The following is a 24089-nucleotide window of genomic DNA, read 5'->3' as shown; positions in this document are numbered from 1 at the left end:
CTACCACAATATCTTGGAAGGTTGGTCAAAATCCGTTCAGATATAGATGCAAAATCGTCAGATTTTGGGTAATTTGCAATAATGTCGTCATTTATCAACCGTAGTTATTACAGTTTGAACATATTTTCTCGAAATTTTATACAGATTGTTTAGATATAGCTTCCACTTTGTAATTATAGGGTAGGTGTAGGGTATTATACGGTCGGCACCGCCCGACTTTTGCCTATCCTTACTGGTTTTGAGCTGAAATTGTATTAATTCATGGATTTCGACTATAAAGATGCATAATATTTAGACCCGATTTAGAAAGTTTCGGGCCTTAAATTGGGAGCTTTTCACAGCAGCTTTATCCAATTATAAATCGGCCTAGGCCATATGGCTAACATTCGCCAAGGGATCCGTGTTTCAAATTTCAAATAAATGGAATTAAATATTTACTTTTAATGAGGCCAAAATGTCCAATCGACTAGTGTATATCACATGTATATCTTACTAAGTATAGCGCTATTCTGTTCTGTTCACCTCATTCCTGCTATTTTCTGACGACAAAAAGTTGATTGTAGCCTGAAAGTGTCATGTTCATCTTATCTTTTAATTTAAATAAACATCTACAGTGCTTGCTGATATCAGCAGAATTATTTCTCTGGGTGTAGGATATATATTGGGCTAGATAGTATTTGTGGTATCACAATTTCAGAAAACGTTAGGTTTAATTGGCATACTGCCACATAAACCTAAACTAATTTAACAGTGTTTGAAAACTGATATACATATATTTTCCAAATGCAGTTAAAATTATTAAATCGACCAAATCGAATCTTTTTTGTATATAGAGTTGTAGTGGACATCTCAACACCCTTATCGAATATGTTCAAGATTGAACCATAATTGTATATTGGTGCCATATAGATCGGATCGATCCGCAGATTTAGGAACTTGACTTAAGGAGATGGGCCCAGAAAAAAACGTTTTAAATACCAAAAAAAAAAGGACGAAATCGGAAATAGTGAGCCCTTCGGATTTGTCTGACATTCTTGTTCGTTATCGGCAAGATCTGATTTTTTCAATATTGTTTTATATAGACCGATTTTACGATTAAGCCTCTTAGGTTAATAAAAGGTATATTGAATGTTTGCTGAAACAGCAGAAAGCCAGCTGAAAATAGGACAGCAGTAAATTATTGCTAAAATAGCAAAACATTTCTATGTGATTTACAATTTTAACAAGTAAAAAGGCGTTAAGATCGGCCGGGCCGAACTTTGGATACCCACCACCTCGGTTACATATGTAAACCACCTTTCATCAAAATTCGGTGAAAATTTCATACCTTAGACTCATATACCTCATACCGATCTGAACTATATACGACACGGATGTCGAAAAGCCGAACATAAGTCACTGTGTCAAATTTCAGTGAAATCGGATTATAAATGCGCATTTTATGGGGCCAAGACTTTGACTTTGAATCGGTCTACATGGCAGCTATATCCAAATCTGGACCGATTTGGGCCAAGTTGCATAAACATGTCGAAGAGCCTAACACTAAGCACTGTCCCAAATTTCGGCGAAATCTGACAATAAATGCCTCTTTTATGGGCCCTAAACCTTAAATCCAGAGATCGGTCTATATGGCAGCTATATTCAAATCTGGATCGATCTGGGCAAAATTGAAGAAGGACGTCGAAGAGCCCAACCAAACTCACTGTCTCAAATTTCAGCGACATCGGACAATAAATGCGTCTTTTATGGCCCCAAAACCTAAAACCTAGATATCGGTCTATATGGCAGCTATATTCAAATCTGGACCGATCTGTGCGATATCGCAGAAGTATATCAAGGGGCTTAACTTAAATCGGATAATAATGTGGCTTTTCTGGGCCTGAGACCCTAAACCGGAGGATCGGTCTATATGGTAGCTATATCCAAATCAGATCCGATCTGGGCCAATTTAACGAAGGATGTCGATGGGCCTTACACAATTCACAGCCCCGAATTTCATCAAAATCGGATAGTAGGCCTAAGACCCTAAACCGGAGGATCGGTCTATATGGCAGCTATATCCAAATCTGAACCGATCTGGACCAAATTAAAGAAACATATCAAAGGGCCTAAGACAACTCACTGTCCCAAATTTCAGCGAAATCGGACCATAAATGTGGCTTTTATGGGCCTTAGACCCTAAATCGGAGGATCGGTCTATATGGCAGCTATATCCAAATCTGGACCGATCTGAGCCAAATTGACAAAGGATGTTGAAGGGCCTAACACAACTCACTGCCCCAAATTTCAACAAAATCGGATAATAAATGTAGCTTTTATGGGCCTAAGACCTTAAATCGGCGGATCGGTCTATATGGGGGCTATATCAAGATATAGTCCGATATAGCCCATCTTCGAACTTAATCTGCTTATGGACAAAAAAAGAATCTGTGCAAAATTTCAGCCCAATATCTCTATTTTTAAAGACTGTAGCGTGATGTCAACAGACAGACGGACGGACATGGCTAGATCGTCTTAGATTTTTACGCTGATCAAGAATATATATACTTTATAGTGTCGGAAATGGATATTTCGATGTGTTGCAAACGGAATGACAAAATGAATATACCCCCATCCTTCGGTGGTGGGTATAAAAATTTAAAAACAGTTCAAATACGTCATAAATACGAAAAAAAATTTATATTCCATCCTATTTTTCATTTTTACAAGCATAGAAAAGATTTTTTTTTAAATTTTCTACAATTTGCTCATTTTTAATTGAATTTAAATAACAGCTGACAAAATAACTACGTCTTCTTAATATACGACTTTGAACAAAAAATTTACAACAAAATTGCCAAGATATTTTACAACTATATAAAAAATGCCTCAACTGTTGTTTCGTTAAAAATTAAAAAATGTTGAAGGGATTTATTCAAAAGTTCAAAATTTTTAATTGAATATCAGCAGACAGTGTTTGCTGATATCAGCAGACTTATTTTCCTGGGTGTACACTCTACGCCACTACTATGGTACATGGTATTATAACTTAGTGCGTTTGTTTGTTGTTTGTAAACTCCCAGAAGGACGAGAGATAGACCCATTGATAACATATAGCGATCGAATCACTTTTATGACTTTAATATTACTGGCTAATTTCATAAAAATCGGTTCAGATATTGATATAGCTGACATATAAGTATATCGCCCGATTTTCACTTCTAGAGCCACTGCAAGCGCATTTATTGACCAATATTGCCAAAATTGTGCATAACGCTTTCCTCGATGCCTACTACAATATCTAAGAAGTTTGGTCAAATTGGTTCAGATTTAGATGTAGCTACCATTTATATATAACCCATCTGGAAACATTGGCCGATGTCCATCAAAATTAGTTCAAAAGAAGTAAAAGCGTGCTAAGTCCGGCCGGGCCGAATCTTATATACCCTCCACGATGGATCGCATCTGTCTAGTTCTTTTCCCAGCATCTCTGTTAGGTAAACATATGATAAAAGACAAGAAGTCAATATCCCAGATAGGTTTATATGGCAGCTGTATCTGGTTATGGACCGATTTGGACCATATTTGGCACAGTCGTTGGAAGTCATAACAAAATACCTCATGTAATATTTCAGCCAAATTAGATAGGAATTGCGCCCTCTAGTCGGTCAAGATTCAAGATCGGTTTATATGGCAGCTATATATATATGACAGTTGAAAGTCATAACGAAATATGTCATGCGAAATTTCGCCCTCTAGAGGCTCAAGAAGTCAAGACCCTAGATCGGTTTATATGACAGCTATATCAGGTTATGGACTTATTTAAACTTTAATTGGCACAGTTGTTGGAAATCATAACAAAACACATCCTACACAATTTCAGCCAAATCTGATAAGAATTGCGTCCTCTAGTGGCTCAAGCGGTTAGCTTTACTCCTTCAAAAGTTAGAGTGCTTTCGACAGACAGATGGACGGACAGACGGACGGACATGGCTAGATCAACTGTAAATGTCATCAAGATCAAGAATATTATACATTGTGGGGTCTTAGACGAATATTTCGAGGAGTTACAAACAGAATGACGACATTAGTAAACCCCCCATCCTATGGTGGAGAGTATAATTAGATATTGCTCCCACATTGTACTTATATAGGCACCGCCCGACTTTTGCCTTTCCTTACTGGTTTCCATCCCATTTTGAAAAAGATACATCCCACGGTGGCGAGCATCCAAAGTCCGGCTCGTCCAATCTTAATGGATTTATATATGTTAAAAAAATAAAACGATTGGGAGTCTCATTAATATTCCATCATTCAAAGCCTTTGTTGCACAAATCGCGATTTGTACCAGCCTAATTATGTGGTGCATATAAACAAAGAATCCGTTCGATCGCTTAGTTTACATTTTAATTTCACAATTGGTCGTCCATGACAGTACGAATTAAATAGTTTCGATCTTCTACTATCTGCTTGTTACTTAGTATAGCAATTAGTAAATCGATAAAGTTTTATTTTTTGCGTTTTCAACAGCATTTGTTTCATTTATCAGTTATTATTTTGTCCCTTCGCTTCCGAAATAATCTATTAATGACCCAATGGCCCAATAACTACTTCAACTCGAATGGTGTTGATAACACTGGGAATGACGTAACCAGAGAACTTGATTTAGTTATTTTCATCCTCATTGCCATTCACACTAATTGACTTTTGACCACTTCCTCCCCATCGAAGCCAAATGAGTTCAGCCCAGTTTGCAACCAACCCACGGACCCTGTTAGATGACAATGTAGAATTGTATTCAACTGTCAAATGTCTTGTTGATTTTTTTAGCCTTCTTTTTGCTGTTTAAGCAAACAAAAACGCCAAGCCGGAAAAGTTTATGACAAGGGTTCATAACACTTTGCATGGGAAGGAGCCGATATGGTTGTTGGTTTTCCTTGTAGCTGGTTAGTGGTGGTGTAGGTGTCGCTGTCGGGTACCCTTATATGGCAACTTTTTCGATTATTTATTATTCACATTTCCACTTTATTAGTTGTATTGTCTTTCCAGGGCCCGGTGTGGTTCAGTTCAGTTCAGTTCGGTTCGGTTTGTTTGGGCTGTGTTGGGTTGGTTGGGCTTACCCAAAGGTTGACTAAGTGGCAGCTTGGCTGGTGTTAATCAAATTTACAGCTGTCTTATGAGGAGGAAAAGTTTTCTTCAATTTTGTTATCGATTATTTAGGCACCACTTCAATACTACTCTGCCTAAGAACATCTTCATGGACCGCTTCCCTTGTCTACCCACAGCAAACGATACTGGCGCAGCTGAAGTTGGTGTGGGCGGCATTGTGAACGGTTGGCCCAACTTACTTGTTTATTTAGCTAATTAAAACGTTGTCATAATCAGCATTAGTTTAAATTTCTTAAGTTTATGCCTTACGATGTTCCCTGCTCCGATTTGATGGAACTCCACCACAAAAGCCAATGATGTCAATGTCAAACATACAACTACACCCCCCCTACTTCCAGTCACTGTTAACAAAACATTTCTTTGTTTGCATAGATTTTGAAGTGTTAGCTTAAAATGACACAAAACGAAAACAACAACAACACCAACAACGGCAATAAAAAGAATAAGAAAAACCCATCCCAATAACCGCAAACACACAACTGTCATTGACTACAATACAACAACAGCAAATGTCATACTTAATTTAAGTTGTGGTGATTAATTTATGAACTTTACACAAAGTTCTTCCAATAACTCTCAAGCAGAGTTCATTAAAACTTCTGGGGTCGACACTTGGGAAGTTAATATTATTCCATTCAACTGAAATCATTGAAGGGTCCCTGCAAAATTCGTAGTCCAAAGAGTATTGTATTCGTTGTGCGTGTTCCTCAAACAACTGCTGCTTATGAAAACTTTCCCAAAGTGAAAAATAAAAGACCTTTTTTCTTGCAATTATTAAAACTGATTGGGAAATTTAGGCGACGTCACACGGGTTATTTGTTAAAAAATTGCTAGCCTTCAGAGCAAAGGTATAAGCATAGTTTTAACGGCTTTGTATTTGAATAAAATATATCTTTCGCTTAGAAGAACGAATGTGTAAATACACATCTCCCTTGCTAGACTATTGAGTTGTTATTCAAAAGTGTTACGAATGCTAAATGCGCCAGATATACCAAATTTAGTCATCACAATATAAGGCATATAAAAGTTTTTTAAGAATAAACAGGGATGCATTCAATTTGGATTTTGTAAGTTGCGGGTAGCTGTTAAAATTTACTATACTTGGATAAATTTGTCAATGTCATATACTTCAATTAAAAGTTGTGTGAGCTATAAATCAAAAAATCTCAAAAAGAAGATTTTTTGCGTTTTTGGCTCAAAATGCCTTTTCTGGGTCTCGTTTTGAAAAAATTGTTGACAAACTTTTTAATTTGGTTAATTTGGCTTCCCGAGTAAAAAAAGTTCATATGGTTAGATTAAGGGTGATTTTTAAGAGCTATAGGAAATCTTTTCAAAAAAAAAAAAAAAAAAAAAAAATACACATAAAATTCAGAAAAATTAATGCAATCTTTATTTGAATCGTCCATATGTATAATTTAATGTTTGAAGATAATTTCATGCAATTGTTGACCGTGAATGTGTCTCAAATGGTCCACCCGCTTAGTCCAATTTTGGCATATTCTTCTCTACATTTCGGCCGGTATCACACGAATAAATACTTCAATGTTGTCTTCCGGGCGTTAAATCGCGCGACCTTGGCTGCCAAATGACCGGCCCCGAACGTGAAATAATATGTTCACTGAACTCGCCTCTCAATTAGTTCATTGTTACGCGTGCTGTGTGGCATGAAGGGAAAAATATCCTCATTATAGCAAACGATGCTAATGCACATCACCTGATATAGAGAAGTATGGATATCAATGAAAGGGTTGGGTTACTTATAAAATCTTATATGTATATAAAAATCAATTTGTGTTTGTTTGTAGGTTTGTTTGTTTGTATCTTTGTGTGTTCCTTATAGACTCAGAAACGGCTGAACCGATTTACTTGAAATTTTCACAGATGGTGCATAATGATCCTGTGGTGAAAATAGGGTACTAAATTTTTTGATATCTGAAGGGGGGGCGGACCCTCCCCCTTACCCTAATTTTCAGAAACGCCAGATCGAGAAAATGGGTGGTGCGATTTAAGCGAAATTTTGTGTGCTCTCATATAGTACCCTAAAAATAAAAATTGTTATCCAAATTTCGTATGGGGTACCTAGGGGGCTGCCCCAACCTAAAACCCACCAAACATATATTTAGACCAATCACCACAATATGGGACTCAAATGAAAGGTATTTAGGATAAGAAAACGTATCTGATATCCAATTGTCGGACCAAGTGCTAGGGGGACCACCCCAAGCCCAAAAACATGCTTTGGGGCCACGCCACCCCCACAACACCACCCAAATAGTAAGTATTCGCTGACTATTGTAATATGAGGCTCAAAAAAGAGGGTTTTTACAGTGGAACACGAATCCGATATATATTTTCAAGGCCCACTCACTGAGTGGCCGCCCATCCCCCAAAACAACCCCCAAACCAGTCATATTTGCCGACTAGGAAATATGGGGCTCAAAGGTATGTGGGAGTAGACCACGTATCTGATATCAACATTAGGGGCCAACTGTCTATCGGACGTCCCACCACAATATATGTGCCTTTATCTGAATCCCCTATTATCTTTATTGGTTTACAAATTTAAGTTTGGATATAAGGTCTACTCCATTTTCAAAACACTTCATTTCAGCCCGATATTCCCATGATGTCTGATTTAGTGGTGTTTTCGGGGGAGAGGTGGTCCCCCAGATACTTGGCCCTGAAAAAATATCAGCATCGTGCTCTTCTCTCAAATACCACTTATTTAAATCCCATATTGGCTTAAGAGGAGTTTACAGGATGAGGCATCCCCCAAACACATGGCCCCAAAATAGGTTATCAAATTCGTTTTCTAATCTCAAATACTTTTCATTTAAGCCACATATTGGCATGGTGGAAAAATGTTTTCCCTTTAGGGGTATTTTGGGAAAGGGGTGATGCCCTAAATACATGGTCCTACATTTGGATATCAAATTCGTATTCTACACCAAAATACCTTTATTTGAGCTCCATATTGCGATGGTCACTTAAAAATTGCTGTTTGTAGGGTATTTTGGGAAAGGGTAGACCCCCAGAAAATTGGTCCCGAAAATGGGTATCAATTCTTGCTCTACCCCCCAATAACTTTCATGTAAACTCCCCGTTGACATGGTCGGTAAATATGCCCGATATAGGGGTGTTTTGGGGATTTGGGTGGTCCCCCAAACACTAAGCCTGGAAAGTATATCAGTAACGTACTCTATTCTCATATATCTATATATAATTTATTTGAACCTCATATTGCCATTGGCCTCAAAATTTAATATCAAATTCGTTTTCTAATCTTATTTAAACTCCTTATTGCAAAAGTCAGCAAATATGTCCGGTTTGGGGTATTGGCCCTAAAAACTATGAATTTTTAGTTCCACTCTCTTTAAGACCCAAATTGTCTTGTTGAGCAAATACGTCCTATTTGGGGGTTGTTATGGTGGTGGGACGTCCGCTAGACAGTTGGCCCCTAATGTTGATATCAGATATGTGGTCTACCAGTGAGTTGGCCTTGAAAATATATATCGGATTCCTGTTCCACTTTAAAAACCCTCTCTTTAAGGCTCATATTGCAATAGTCAGAAAATACTTACTATATGGGTGGTGTTGTGGGGGTAGGGTGGCCCCATAGATACTTCTCCCGAATATTGATATCAAATTCGTGCTTTACTTCCAAAGACCATATTGCTATGGTTGCAAATTAGTCCCCTTTGGTGGATGCTTTTTGTGTGAGGCGGCCCCCAAACATTTGGTCCCATATTTGGATATCAGATTCGTATTCTACATTCAAATACTTTTTATTTAAGCCCCATATTCCCATACAGTAAATAAGTCCTGTTTGGGGGGAGTTTTGGGAAAGGGGGGACCCCCAGAAACGTGGTCCCACATTTGGATATCAGATTCGTATTCTACTCGCAAATACCTTTCATTTGAGTCCCATATTGCCATGGTCGGTAAATATGTCCGATTTAGGGGTGTTTTGGGGCTTGGGGTGGGTCCCCTAACACTTGGTCCGACAATTGGATATCAGATACGTTTTCTTATCCTAAATACCTTTCATTTGAGTCCCATATTGTCGTGATTGGTCTAAATATATGTTTGGTAGGTTTTAGGGTTGGGCAGCCCCCCTAGGTATCCCACCCGAAATTAGGATACCAAATTTTTATTTTTAGAGTACTATATGAGAGCACACAAAATTTCGCTTAAATCGCACCAACCATCTCCGAGATCTGGCGTTTCTGAAAATTATGGTAAGGGGGAGGGTCCGCCCCCCTTCAGATATCAAAAAATGTAGTACCCTATTTTCACCACAGGGTCATTATGCACCATCCGTGAAAAATTCAAGAAAATCGGTTCAGTCGTTTCTAAGTCTATAAGGAACACACAAACATACAAACAAACATACAAACAAACAAACCTACAAACAAACACAAATTGGTTTTTATATATAAGATGAGAATAGAGCACGTTGCTGATACATTTTCCGGGCTTAGTGTTTGGGGGACCACCCCAATCCCTAAAACACCCCTAAATCGGGCATATTTACTGACCATTTCAATGTGGAGCTTAAATGAATGGTATTGGGGGGTAGAACAAGAATTGATGCCCACTTTCTGGACCAATTTTCTGGTGGTCTACCCCTTTCCCAAAATACCCCACAAACAGCAATTTTTAAGTGACCATTACAATATGGGGCTCAAATAAAGGTATTTTGGTGTAGAATACGAATTTGATATCCAAATGTAGGACCATGTATTTAGGGCATCACCCCTTTCCCAAAACACCCCCAAAGGGAAAACATTTTTCCACCATGCCAATATACGGCTCAAATGAAAGGTATTCGAGATTAGAAAACGAATTTGATAACCTATTTTGGGGCCATGTGTTTGGGGGACGCCTCATCATGTAAACTCCCCTTAAACCAACGGCAATATGGGTTTTTAATAAATGGTATTTGATAGAGGAGCACCATTCTGATATTTTTCAGGGCCAAGTATCTGGTGGACCACCTCTCCCCCGGATTGAAATGAAGTATTTTAAGAATGGAGTACACCTTACATCCACACTTAAATTCGTAGACCAATAAAGATCATATGGGATTCAGATAAAGGCACTTATATTGTTAAACTGCTAGTCAAGTTAGCATGGTATTTCACTAAAAGATCTTTAATTGTCGAAAATAAATATTCCAAGGAAACTTTTGTTCCATATAAAGTAAAAGAAGGCGCAGCGAAGCGAGACCGGGGGAATCAGACATATATTTCAAGGTGTTACAAACAGAATGACGAAATTAGTATACTCCCATCCTATGGTTGAGGGTTTAAAAAAGGCTCGGCCAGGAGTTTTAAAGGCCTTTCACAAACATCCCGTTATTTATAAAACCAATATTAAAGCTTGGAAGAAAATTGGTCTAAAATAGACCATGGTGCTATAAATGGCATTATCGCAAACATATTTTGGAAAGACTAGTCACGTCAAGCAGTTTCGATTAATTTTTAAAATGATTTAATATAAAGAATACACTTTGGTCAATCGATAATAGCTTAGATTGTGTTAATTTAGCAGTTTAACAGAGTGTGCTGGATAAATTGCTCTGCCCAGAAAATTAAAATACCCTTAATTAGAAGTAGGGGGGCCGAACTATAGATACCCACCACCTTTGTCATAATCCGGTGGAAAATGCAACATTTATGGCCCCATAGCAGCTTCATCCAAATTCCCAAAATCGACACAGTTATTGGGAGGTCTAATAAGTACAAGTCATTGTTCAATTTTGTAGAACAAACTATTGGTCTTTGTGGCGGCCATATCGAAATATAGACCGATCTGAACCATAAACGACACGCATGTCGAAAACCCTAACATAAATTTCAGAGAAATCGGATTATAAATGTGCATTTTATGGGCCCAAGACTTTAAATCGAGAGATCGGTCTATATGGCAGCTATAACCAAATTTGAATCAATCTGGGCCAAATTGAAGAGGGATGTCGAAGGGCCTAAAACAACTCACTGTCCCATATTTCGTCGAAAGCGGACAATAAATGCGCCTGTTATGGGCCCAAAACTTTATACCGAGAGATCATTCTATATGGTAGCCATATTCAAATCTGGACCGATGCGAGCCAAATTAAAGAAGAATGTTGAAGGGCCGAACACTTACTGTACCAAATTTCGGCGAAATTGGACCATAAATGTAACTTTTATGAACCCAATACCTTAATTCGAGAGATCGGTCTATATGACAGTTATATCCAAATCTGAGCCGACCTGTGCCACTAAATGGACAATAAATGTGGCTTTTATGGACCTAAGACCCTAAATCGGCGGATCGGTTTATATGGGGGCTATATCAAGATATAGTACGATATAGCCCATCTTCGAACTTAACCTGTTTATGGCCATAAAAAGAATCTGTGCAAAGTTTCAGCTAAATATCTCTATTTTTAAGACTGTAGCGTGATTTCAACAGACAGACGGACGGACATGGCTAGTTCGTCTTAGATTTTTACGTTGATCAAGAATGTATGTACTTTATAGGATCGGAAATGGATATTTCGATGTGTTGCAAACGGAATAACAAAATTAATATACCCCCATCCTTCGGTGGTGGGTATAAAAATGTACCTACTCCTGATTCAGATCTGGAATTGACATATACTTCCGATAATGTACAAATAATAAATGTAATGAACGTTTTTTACACTGAGGAAATAAAAAGATGGATCAGGTGTGACAATAATGGTTCTTAATTCGCTTTTTTATCCCATGATGGAATTATCATATCGATAAATGACTCAGATTAGGCTCAGGAAGATAAAAATTCAGATGTATCTGCTGATGATATATTGCAGTGGCTATACATACTTTCTTTACATTGTGGGGCATTTTACATAGCCTTGGTCGGGTATTTCTAACAAAGATAAACAAGTAAAAGCGTGCTAAGTTCGGCCGGGCCGAATCTTATATACCCTCCACCATGGATTGCATTTGTAGAGTCCTTTCCCGGCATCTCGTCTTGTGCAAAAAAGGATATAAGAAAAGATTTGCTCTGCTATTGGAGCAATATCAAGATATGGTCCGGTTTAGACCTCTAGGACTAAAATAGAGAGATCGATTTATACGGGAGCTGTATGAGGCTATAGACTGATTCAGACCATAATAAACACGAATGTTGATGGTCATAAGAGGATCCGTCGTACAAAATTTCAGGTAACTCGGATTATAATTGCGACCTCTAGAGGCTCAAGAAGTCAAGATACAAGATCGGTTTATATGGCAGCTATATCAGGTTATGAACCGATTTGAACATTATTTGACACAGTTGTTGAAGTAAGAATAAAATACGTCATGAAAAATTTCAGCCAATCGGATAGGAATTGCGCCCTCTGGAAGCTTAAGAAATCAAGTCCTCAGATCTGTTTATATGGCAGCTATAACAGGTTATGAACCGATTTGAACCATACTTGGCACAGTTGTTGGATATCATAACAAAATACTATGTGCAAAATTTCATTCCAATCGGATAAGAATTGTGCACTCTAGAGGCTCAAGAAGTCAAGACACAAAATCGGTTTATATGGCAGCTATATCAAAACATGGACCGATTTAAACCATACTTAGCATATCACTTCTTGGAAGTGATATCAAAACACCATGTGCAAAATTTCAGTCAAATCGGATAAGAATTGCGCCCTCTAGAGACCCAAGATCGGTTTATGTGGCAGCTATATCAAAACATGGACCGATATGGCCCATTTACAATACCAACCGACCTACACTTATAAGAAATATTTGTGCAAAATTTCAAGCGGCTAGCTTTACTCCTTCGGAAGTTAGCGTGCTTTTGACAGACAGACGGACGGACGGACAGACGGGCGGACATGGTTGGATTGACATAATATGTCACGACGATCAAAAATATATTGTATATACTTTATGGGGTCTCAGACGTATATTTCGAGTAGTTAGAAGCAGAATGACGAAATTAGTATACCCCCATCCTTTAAAGTTCTCATTTAATTTATTTTTTCTATTAAAAGTTGTAATAAATATTAAAAAATACCACAGTTTGATATATTTGCATAAAAGTGGAATCTAATATGCAATTTTAACTTGAAATTATATGTAAAAATACAAAAAATCCGTAATGCCTCCGGTTTTGAGCATTCCGGATAATCGAGATACAACTGTATCTCTATTTTTAAAAACTGTAGCGTGAATCCGACTAACGGGCGTAAAAACGGACGAACATGACTAGATCGTCTTAGATCGACTATGAGGAATATTTATATACTTTTTGTGGTCGGGAATAGATATTTCTATGTGTTGCAAGCGAAATGACTAAATGAACTTTCCTTTGGTGGTGCGTATAAAATTGAATTTTATATTCGTTGAACATAAGACACAAAATCTATGGCACAACTTTAACATTAGCCTCATATAAGCCGCAAAAGTTTTAATGCCTAAAATAGCTAGAATAGCAAATTAAATGCGTTTCTGAGGAAACAAAATTTTTGATTTTATTTGAGGCACATTTAAATTTTTGATCTTATATAATGTATGTAAAAAATCAACAACCTTTTTTTGAAGTCGCTTTTTTATAACATGGGTAGATTCTCAGTTTCAACCCTTAACTAATATGCGAAACGCTTATAGGTTTTTCAGCAATCAAAACCTTAATTTTCAAACTTTTCTACAATCTGTCACATTCATGTGTGAGATACTAACCCAAACTTTAGTATGATGTCGAAATACATTGATTGAGTTTTCTTGGACAATTCTAATAAAAAATTGAGTTAATTTCACTTTCATCATTTGTCATTCCATTGAGATGATTCTGTCGTCATTTGTCTTTCTTGCAGTTCTGCCGAAATTTGATCCATTTATCAGTGGTCTTCAGCACACCTACCGATACCATGATTACATTCAGCTGAATTGTAGTTCAGAGGGGTCAAATCCTCCGGCAACTCTTACATGGTATATCAACAACAAAACGGTGAGTATGGATTCACACACCAGCCGATACATTGGTGTAGTTTTCCAGGGACGGAATTTCAGTGTTTCACCTGCAAGGCTATGTAGCAATAATGAGGATTCTTAATAGACTTGCTGTCGAAAAAGCCTATGTATTAAAATAATGTTAATCTAGCAAGTCTTCCTTTAAAAGAACAAGTAAAAACATTTTAAGTACGGCCGGAACAAATCAAATCTTGGGAACCCACCACCACAGATTCTATTCAAAATTTACACAAATTAACAAAGATTTAGTTTCTTGCTGCCGTTGAACACTAATCGGGAGATCGGTAAATATGGGAACTACATCAGGTTCAAACAGATGTGGATCTTACCTAACACCGGTTGATGGAAGTCACAAGAGATCGGTTTATATGGTAGCTATAGAACAATTTGGATCGAAATTGGAGTTCGCTACGCCATAACAGCACACTACATGCAGAATTTCAGCCTAATCGGACATCAATTGCGTCTTCCAGGGGATCAAGATCTCAAATCGTGTGATCGGTTGATATGGTAGCTATAGAACAATTTGGATCGAAATTGGAGTTCCCTAGAGTTTAGCATGTCAACCTATCACGCTGAACGCCTGGGTTCGAATCCTGGCGAGACTATCAGAAAAAAGAAAGAAAAAAATGTTCAGTGGTGGTTTAACCCTAGCTTATACTAGCAACATTTGTGAGGTACTATGCCATATAAAAAATTCTCTCCAAAGAGGTGTCGCACTGCGGCATGCCGTTCGGACTCGGATAAAAAGGAGGCCCTTTTTAATACAGCTGAAACTCGAATCGGACTGCACTCATTGATATTGGCGAAGTTTGCCCCTGTTTCTTAGTGGGCAAAATTTGCAAATTACGAGGCCGCCACTACCGCCGCATAAGCCGCGATGTACTATAGTTTCCATGATACAAATTTGGTTCTTATATAGGTTCCAAAGAATAGGATTGGTTTCAGAGGCTTTCTGCATTAAATTTCACTCAGACATTTTTTTTCACAGTAATAAGAAAAGGAACACATCCTGTAGATCCTTCCGCCAGATCGTATTCAAAATCCTATTAACTTGCAAGTGTTAACATCCGCTAATATAGACTGGTTTTCAAAGAAATGAAAAACAACAGTGGAAATACCTCTGCTTGACATTGAGGGACACGCACACAACAAATGGGTTATCTTCCTTGACGTCCCCCAAGCTTGCTGTCTGAGAAAAGATATAAACGCCGTCTCGAAAATATTAGCGATTAGATAATGTTGTCAAGAGGCCCAGTCTTAATTCTTCATTGCCTTCGGGCCTTGTTTCGCCATATAAGGCCTGCCACGACATCGTTGCAACCGCTAAATTTTGAAAGTCCCCTTGGCTGAACAAACACAGCCATCAATACATTTCTTGTTTCTCTTACTTGCTATTTCTGTTGTTTTTGATTCTGATGTGTTGTTATTGCTGGTACCGTTGTGATTGTGAGCGTTATTGCTGCTGTTGTAGCTCTGGTAATGGCGCAATTTGCTCAGTGCATTTTATGTTGGAATGTTTGTTAAGCAACAAAAATTCAAACTTCATTGAAATTTTAAAGCGGATTCTTTCGTTTGTCGCACAGTGCTCCACACACGAACCTATACACATTTCTAGAGTTTTGCAAAAGTGAGAAGAAAATATTGGAATTTTACATCATATTAGCTATTATATGTAATTTCCACAACAGTAAAATACACTTAAACCTGTTTTTATACCCTCCACCATAAGATGGAGGTATACTTATTTCGACATTCTGTTTGTAACTCCTCGAAATATTCGTCTGAGACCCCATAAAGTATATATTTTCTTGATCGTCATGACATTTTAAGTCGAACTAGCCATGTCCGTCCGTCTGTCTATCGAAAGCACGCAAACTTTCGAAGGAGTAAGGCTAACCGCTTAAATTTTTGCACAAATAACAAATGTACTAAGAATAGTTCAAATCGGTCCATAACCTGATATAGCTGCCATATAAACCGATCTGGGATATTGACTTATTGGGCCTCGAAAGGGCGAAGTTGTTATCCAATTTGGCTGAAATTTTGTACAACGGCTTCTCTCATGACCTTTAGCATACGTGTCGAATATGGCGTGAATCGTTTTATAGCCTAGTACAGCTCCCCTATAAACCGATTTCTCTATTTTACTTCTTGAGCATCTAAAGTGCGAAATTCTTACTAGATTTGGCTGAAATTTTACACAATGACTTCTACTATGGTCTCCAATATTAAGTTCAGTTATGGTTTGTTTGCCTAAAAAGAGATACCGTGGCAAGAGCTCGAAAAATGCGATCCATGGTGGAGGTGTATAAAATTCGAAGCGAATTTCTCGTGTAAATCAACGATTGCATAAACAGCAACTCAAGTAAAAATTCGGGTATTTCGATGTATTTGTAGATTCGTCAATGTCAAAATAGCTAACGTATACGAGGTCTGATCAAAAAATAACCGTTATTTAAAATTTTTTCAAGGAGTGTTTATTTATTCATTTATAACTATCTTGTCTCCTTCAAAGATATACCTCTCAAATTTAAAACACTTATACCAGCGTTTTTCTCGTCAATAGTAGCAAAACGCCGTCTATATAGACGAATAAAGAATCAAGTGATTGTCTTTCGCAAGCCAGGACTTCTTTTTCGACATAGATAAAGAGGCTATTAATCCTGTTATATTGAACAAATCGCTTAAAAGAAACGGAATAACCTACCTCCATAGATCTGTTAAAAATGATCACGTGTATGGGTATGTGGGTTCTTTTAATGAAGCCAAAGGGTATGTGCTTTGATGAAAGTCAAAGGGAATTATTTTGCATTTGCGTTGCACGGCGAAAGCGAACAGTTTTGTTGTAATCTTTTGACTTCTAGCTGCATAAATTTTGCCTGAAGAATCGAATATTGCGATCCCACAAGAACATGAGAGGGAAGATGGTAGTTTTAAAAAACTTGCGAGTGCTCACATCCGCTAAATCGGAGACGTTCTCAGAAAAATGAGAACCTAAAGTGGAACTCCCTCTGAATGCTAGTGTACACACACAACAGATATCCTATAGTCTCTTCTTCCTCGACGTCCTCACAGCTTCTGCAGAAGTCGTTAATCACAACCTTCAGTCTGCCAAAATATTTTCCGAACACAATGATTGAGACGTCTATTCTAGCCAGCCACAGCAAAACGGTAGACCTCTTCACGTCTAGATTTGGCCACATAATTTTAGAGTCTTCACAGCTCCCACTTTGTAACCATCTGAAATTCGTTGCCATCTGCCATTCGGTGCAGAAATATTTTTGCAAATTTAATCTTTCTTAATCAGGCTTTGTATTAAAAATCTTTTAACAAATGTCTTCCCAAATCACAAAATACCAAGTTAGCCTCTACTGAGGCTAAAAATCAAGAAATATTTTTTCTCCATAACATCTAGAGATATATGACTACGAAAAGCATGACTTAACATTTTCACAGCGCAAATCAAAATTGGTAGGGAACGACCTAATCTTAACACCCATGCGCTCTGGGGCCTTAAAAGTTTACACATCAGCAACACCTTTTCTGCACACATTTAAAAATGCCATTTATTCAAAAATTGCTGAAAATCGGTCTTCTGAATGCGTGATTTGTTAAAATTAACTAGGACAAGTAAAAGCGTGCTAAGTTCGGCCGGGCCGAATCTTATATAGATTTGCTCTGCTATTAGAGCGATATCAAGATATGGTCCGGTTTGGAAAACAACTATATTTTATGTTGGAGACCTATGTAAAATGTCAGCTAATTCGAATAAGAATTGCGCCGTTTGAGAGCACAAGAATCGGTTTTGAATCGGCTAAAGACTGATTCAGACCATAATAAACGCGTATGCTAATGGTCATGAGAGGATCCGTAGTACAAAATTTCAGTCAAATCGGATAACAATTGCGACCTCTACAGGCTCAAGAAGTCAAGATCCCAGATCGGTTTATATGGCAGCTATATCAGGTTATAAACCGATTTTAACCTTATTTGACACAGTTGTTGAAAGTAAGAATAAAATACGTCATGCTAAATTTCAGCCAAATCGGATAGGAATTGTGCCCTCTAGAAGCTCAAGAAGTCAAGTCCCCAGTTCTGTTTATATGACAGCTATATCGGGTTATAGACCGATTTGAACCATACTTGGCACAGTTGTTGGATATCATATCAAAACACGTTGTGCAAAATTTCATTCCAATCGAGAAGTCTAGACCCAAGATTGGTTTATATGGCAGCTATATCAAAACATGGACCGATATAATAACAACCGACCTACACTAATAAGAAGTATTTGTGCGAACTTTGGGGGCTCAAGAAGTAAAATAGAGAGATCGATTTATATGGGAGCTGTATCGAGCTATAGACTTATTCAGACCATAATAAACAAGTATGCTGATAGTCATGAGAGGATCCGTCGTACAAAATTTCAGGCAAATCGGATAAGAAGATCGGCTCAAGAAGTCAAAACCCAAGATCGGTTTATATGGCAGCTATATCAAAACATGGACCGATATGACCCATTTACAATACCAGGCGACCTACACTTATAAGAAGTATTTGTGCAAACTTTGGGGGCTCAAGAAGTAAAATAGAGAGATCGATTTATATTGGAGCTATATCGGGCTATAGACCGATTCAGACCATAATAAACACGTATGTTGATGGTCATGAGAGAATCCGTCGTACAAAATTTCAGGCAAATCGGATAAGAAGATCGGCTCAAGAAGTCAAAACCCAAGATCGGTTTATATCGCAGCTATATTAGGTTTTGAACCGATTTGAACCATTCTTGGCACAGTTGTTGGATATCATAACAAAACACGTCGTGCGAAATTTCATTCCAATTGGATAAGATTTCCGCCCTCTAGAGGCTCAAGAAGTCAAGACCCAAGATCGGTTTATATGGCAGCTATATCAGGTTATGGACCGATTTGAACCATACGGCATAGTTGTTGGATATCATAACAAAACACGTCGTGCGAAATTTCATTCCAATCGGATAAGAATTGCGCACTCTAGAGGCTCAAGAAGTCAACACCCAAGATCGGTTTATATGGCAGCTATATCAGGTTATGGACCGATTTGAACCATACTTGGCACATTTGTTGGATATCATAACAAAACACGTCGTGCAAAATTTCATTCCAATCGAGAAGTCTAGACCCAAGATTGGTTTATATGGCAGCTATATCAAAACATGGACCGATATGGGCTATTTGCAATAACAACCGACCTACACTAATAAGAAGTATTTGTGCGAACTTTGGGTGCTCAAGAAGTAAAATAGAGAGATCGATTTATATGGGAGCTGTATCGAGCTATAGACTTATTCAGACCATAATAAACAAGTATGCGGATAGTCATGAGAGGATTTGTCGTACAAAATTTCAGGCAAATCGGATAAGAAGATCGGCTCAAGAAGTCAAGACCCAAGATCGGTTTATATGGCAGCTATATCAAAACATGGACCGATATGGCCCATTTACAATACCAGGCGACCTACACTAATAAGAAGCATTTGTGCTAAATTTCAAGCGGCTAGCTTTACTCCTTCGGAAGTTAGCGTGCTTTCGACAGACAGACGGACGGACGGACAGACGGACGGACAAGTCTAGATCGACATAAAATGTCACGACGATCAAGAATATATATACTTTATGGGGTCTCAGACGAATATTTCGAGTAGTTACAAACAGAATGACGAAATTAGCATACCCCCCATCCTATGGTGGAAGGTATAATAAGCCCAGGGACTAGGAAATATATCGCACACGAGCACATGTGTCCAACACTGATTTATATGCATTTGAAAATGAAACGTTATAAATACTAATCTTTGCATTTTGCGTACAATGCCACCAAATTTACACCGTTATCCAAGCCAGTACAATCTCTATTTGGACAATAAACATTTAAAATAAGATAATATTTGTAATATTTATATAATAGCGTTTGGAATTTATAAATAAAATATAATTTATAAGTGGAAAAAACACACTTTCTATTTCTACCATATTTTCTACCCAAAGACGGACCCCTCACCGACTCCAAGATTCGGAAGACTGGGATAGGTAAAAATCCTAATATTGAAACATCAGGCAGCGCAGCGACAGGAGTCTCAATGCAACCTAACAAACGGGGAGCCGATGATGGTAACACCACCTGCTCCCAAGAAGCCCATTTACTTAAGATTCGGAAGACTAAGATAAGCAAAGGTTCTAGTATTGAAACATCAGGCAGTACAGGGAATGAGAACTCAATACAGCCTAACGACTAGGGACCCGACGATGGAGCCATTACCGACTTTATTAAGAGTCGGAAGACTAGGATAGGCAAAGAACCAAATACGATGACGCCAGGCAGTGCAGTGACAGGAAAGCCAATGCAGTCTAAAGATCAGGGAGCAGATGATGAGATCATCACCTACTCCCAAGATGCCCATTTACTGGAGGACCAATGATTGAGGAAATCCAGATAAACCTCCACCGGAGCGAGACTGCTACACACGCTCTAATTGAGAAAATCAGCAATGGCAAGATTCATATTGTCATAATCCAGGAGCAATGGACGACCCGGAACAAAGTTTCTGGACTGAACCATATCAACTACAAATTATTTTATGCTAGCACTGGTACTCGGCCGAGGACCTGCGTTATTTGTCATAAAAATTTAAATTATGTGTTTTCCCCAGAGTTGTCAAACAGTGATGAGACATGAAGATGGTTGAGCATACCCGGCATCACTTTATCTGCTTTTGGACTCTCCGACACCGCCACATTCGTCGGTGCTGCAACAGTTGGTGAGGAAAGTAAAACAGACATGAAGAGAGGTACTAATTAGGTGCGATACGAACTCCCACCACATTTCGTAGGGAGTACCGACACTAATTAGCGGGGCCAAGCCCTGGGAGAGTGACTGAATACTAACGATCTAGGTTAGGTTAGTTTATGTTTAAGTGGCAGTCTGCCATCAAACTCACTTAGACGTTTTCGTCCATTGTGATACCACTGGAACAGAAGAAGGAAGATGACTTCTAGTTCCTATCGTTGAACCATCCAAAATCCGCATCGTTTGGGTGCAAGCCTATAACGGAATAAGAGCAGGCCTATAACGGAATAAGGGCAGGCCTATAACGGAATATAAGGGCAGATGATTTGGCAGTGAAGGCCAGAAGACTGCCTTCAATAAACTTGGTTAACCGAAGCCTTTCGGGTCGACGCAGCCCGAGTTAAGGGAGTGGACGACGAATGCGCATGCAACATTGTGGAACAGCGAAACGGTCGGTAGGACGGCGAAAATCCTATAGGGGGATCCAGATCGTGAGAAGGCGAGACTATTACTGAAAGGAAGCAAGAAGGAGGTCAGTAAAGCTATTGGTATCATAACGGGACACAGGACTACGATCTCACTTATGTAAAATCGGTGCGGCAAGTGATAGCATATGTAGGGCATGCGGGGATGATGATGAGACGTTGGAGCATTTCCTTTGTCATTGCCCGGCGTTCGCGTCCAACAGTTACCGGTACTTAGGTGGAGACACAATATTAGACATGAACCAACTTAGGGGAATGGCATTGAAAACAATTAAGGAATTTGTAAGTAGCACAATTAAGGATTTTGTAAGTTATAAATTAAGAATTTCTTTAAGAGTTTACTTTATAGTTTTTTAGAGCGCACAACAAGCCGATAACTGCCTTAGGTGTATGTCCATAGTGGCATTGGGCGGATAAATATCTGCACCCTCTGTTCAACCTAACCCAGCCTCACCTATAGAATAATTTTCAATTAATTTTGCAGGGATATAAAAGTATCGTTCTATTTTTATACCCTCCACCATAAGATGGGGGGTATACTAATTTCGTCATTCTGATTGTAACTACTCGAAATATTCGTCAGAGACCCCATAAAGTATATATATTCTTGATCGTCGTGAAATTTCATGTCGATCTAGCCATGTCCGTCCGTCTGTCCGTCCGTCCGTCCGTCCGTCTGTCTGTCGAAAGCACGCTAACTTCCGAAGGAGTAAAGCTAGCCGCTTGAAATTTTGCACAAATACTTCTTATTAGTGTAGGTTGGTTGGTATTGTAAATGGGCCATATCGGTTTATGTTTTGATATAGCTGCCATATAAACCGATCTTGGGTCTTGACTTCTTGAGCCTCTAGAGTGCGCATTTCTTATCCGATTGGGATGAAATTTCGCAAGACGTTTTTTATTGTTACTTTCAACGACTATGTCAAATAAGGTTTTAATCGGTTCATAACCTGATATAGCTGCCATATAAACCGATCTGGGATCTTGACTTCTTGAGCCTCTAGAGGTCGCAATTATTATCCGATTTGCCTGAAATTTTGTACGACGGATTCTTTCATGATCATCAACATACGTGTTTTGTTATGATATCCAACAACTGTGCCAAGTATGGTTCAAATCGGTTTATAACCTGATATAGCTGCCATATAAACCGATCTTGGGTCTTGACTTCTTGAGCCTCTAGAAGGCGCAATTCTTATTCGATTTGAATGTTATTTTGCACGAAGTGTTTCGTTATTATATCCAACTACTGTGCCAAGTATTGTTCAAATCGGTCCATATCCTGATATAGCTGCCATATAAACCGATCTGGGGTCTTGACTTCTTGAGCGTCTAGAGTGCGCAATTCTTATCCGATTGGAATGAAATTTTGCATGACGTGTTTTGTTACGATATTCAACAACTGTGCAAAGTATGGTTCACATCGGTGCATAACCTTATATAGCTGTCATATAAACCGATCTTGGGTCTTGACTTCTTGAGCCTCTAGAGGGCGCAATTCCTATCCGATTTGAATGAATTTTGACACGTAGTATTTTGTTATGATATCCAACAACTGTGCAAAGTATGGTTCAAATCGGTTCATAACCTGATATAGCTGTCATATAAACAGATCTGGGGACTTGACTTCTTGAGCTTCTAGAGGGCGCAATTCCTATCCGATTTGGCTGAAATTTCACAAGACGTTTTTTATTGTTACTTTCAACCACTATGTCAAATAAGGTTCTAATCGGTTCATAACCTGATATAGCTGCCATATAAACCGATCTGGGATCTTGACTTCTTGAGCCTCTAGAGGTCGCAATTATTATCCGATTTGCCTGAAATTTTGTACGACGGATTCTTTCATGACCATCAACATACGTGTTTATTATGGTCTGAATCGGTCCATAGCCCGATACAGCTCCAATATAAATCGACCTCACTATTTTGCTTTTTGAGCTCACAAAGAGCGCAATTCTTATTCGAATTGGTTGACATTTTACACAGGTCTCCAACATATAATTTAATTGTGGTTCAAACCGGAGCATATCTTGATATCGCTCTAATAGCAGAGCAAATCTTTTCTTATATCCTGTTTTGCCTAAGAAGAGATTCCGGGAAAAGAACTCGACAAATGCGATCCATGGTGGAGGCTATATAAGATTCGGCCCGGCCGAACTTAGCACGCTTTTACTTGTTTTTCATGTGTCTAGTTAAAAAAAATCTCTATATTCCCACCATTAATATATAGAAAATTAATCACTTTGACACTAAACTTCGATAGAATAGAGATCTTTACACATGAAATAGGTTTCCATGATGTTAAATTCATGAGAAGGTACAAATATAGCGAAAAACATAAAAATGATCGAAAATTCATATCAAACAAGTAAAAGCGTGCTAAATTCGACCGGGCCGAATCTTACATACCCTCCACCATAGATCGCATATGTCGAGTCCTTTTCCCGATATTTCTTTTAGGCACACAAAGGATGAAAGAAAAGAATTGCTATAATATTGGAGTTTATTATTACGGTCCGATTCGGACTTTAGGTGATCAAGTAGTAAAATAGAGAGATTGGGATATATGGGTGCATATAAGTAAATAAACCGATTCGGTATTTAACAGGTATGT

General features: G+C 38.4%; 1 protein-coding gene across 11 annotated transcripts in view; it reads left to right on the top strand.

Annotated features, from left to right (window-relative positions):
- Positions 1-24089, top strand: part of LOC106093003 (fasciclin-3) — a 649496-nt gene that overhangs the window by 611336 nt on the left and 14071 nt on the right. For all 11 annotated transcript variants that reach the window (XM_059363882.1, XM_059363878.1, XM_059363879.1 and 8 more), the window contains exon 5: positions 14000-14133. In XM_059363882.1, coding sequence (XP_059219865.1) covers positions 14000-14133 — 134 coding nt within the window. The remainder of the gene's footprint in view (positions 1-13999; positions 14134-24089) is intronic.

Source organism: Stomoxys calcitrans, chromosome 2 (genome assembly GCF_963082655.1).
Source record: "Stomoxys calcitrans chromosome 2, idStoCalc2.1, whole genome shotgun sequence".
Classification (NCBI taxonomy): Eukaryota; Metazoa; Arthropoda; class Insecta; order Diptera; family Muscidae; genus Stomoxys; species Stomoxys calcitrans.
Note: the sequence above shows the minus strand (reverse complement) of the source record. Positions and strands in the feature narration are given on the sequence as shown.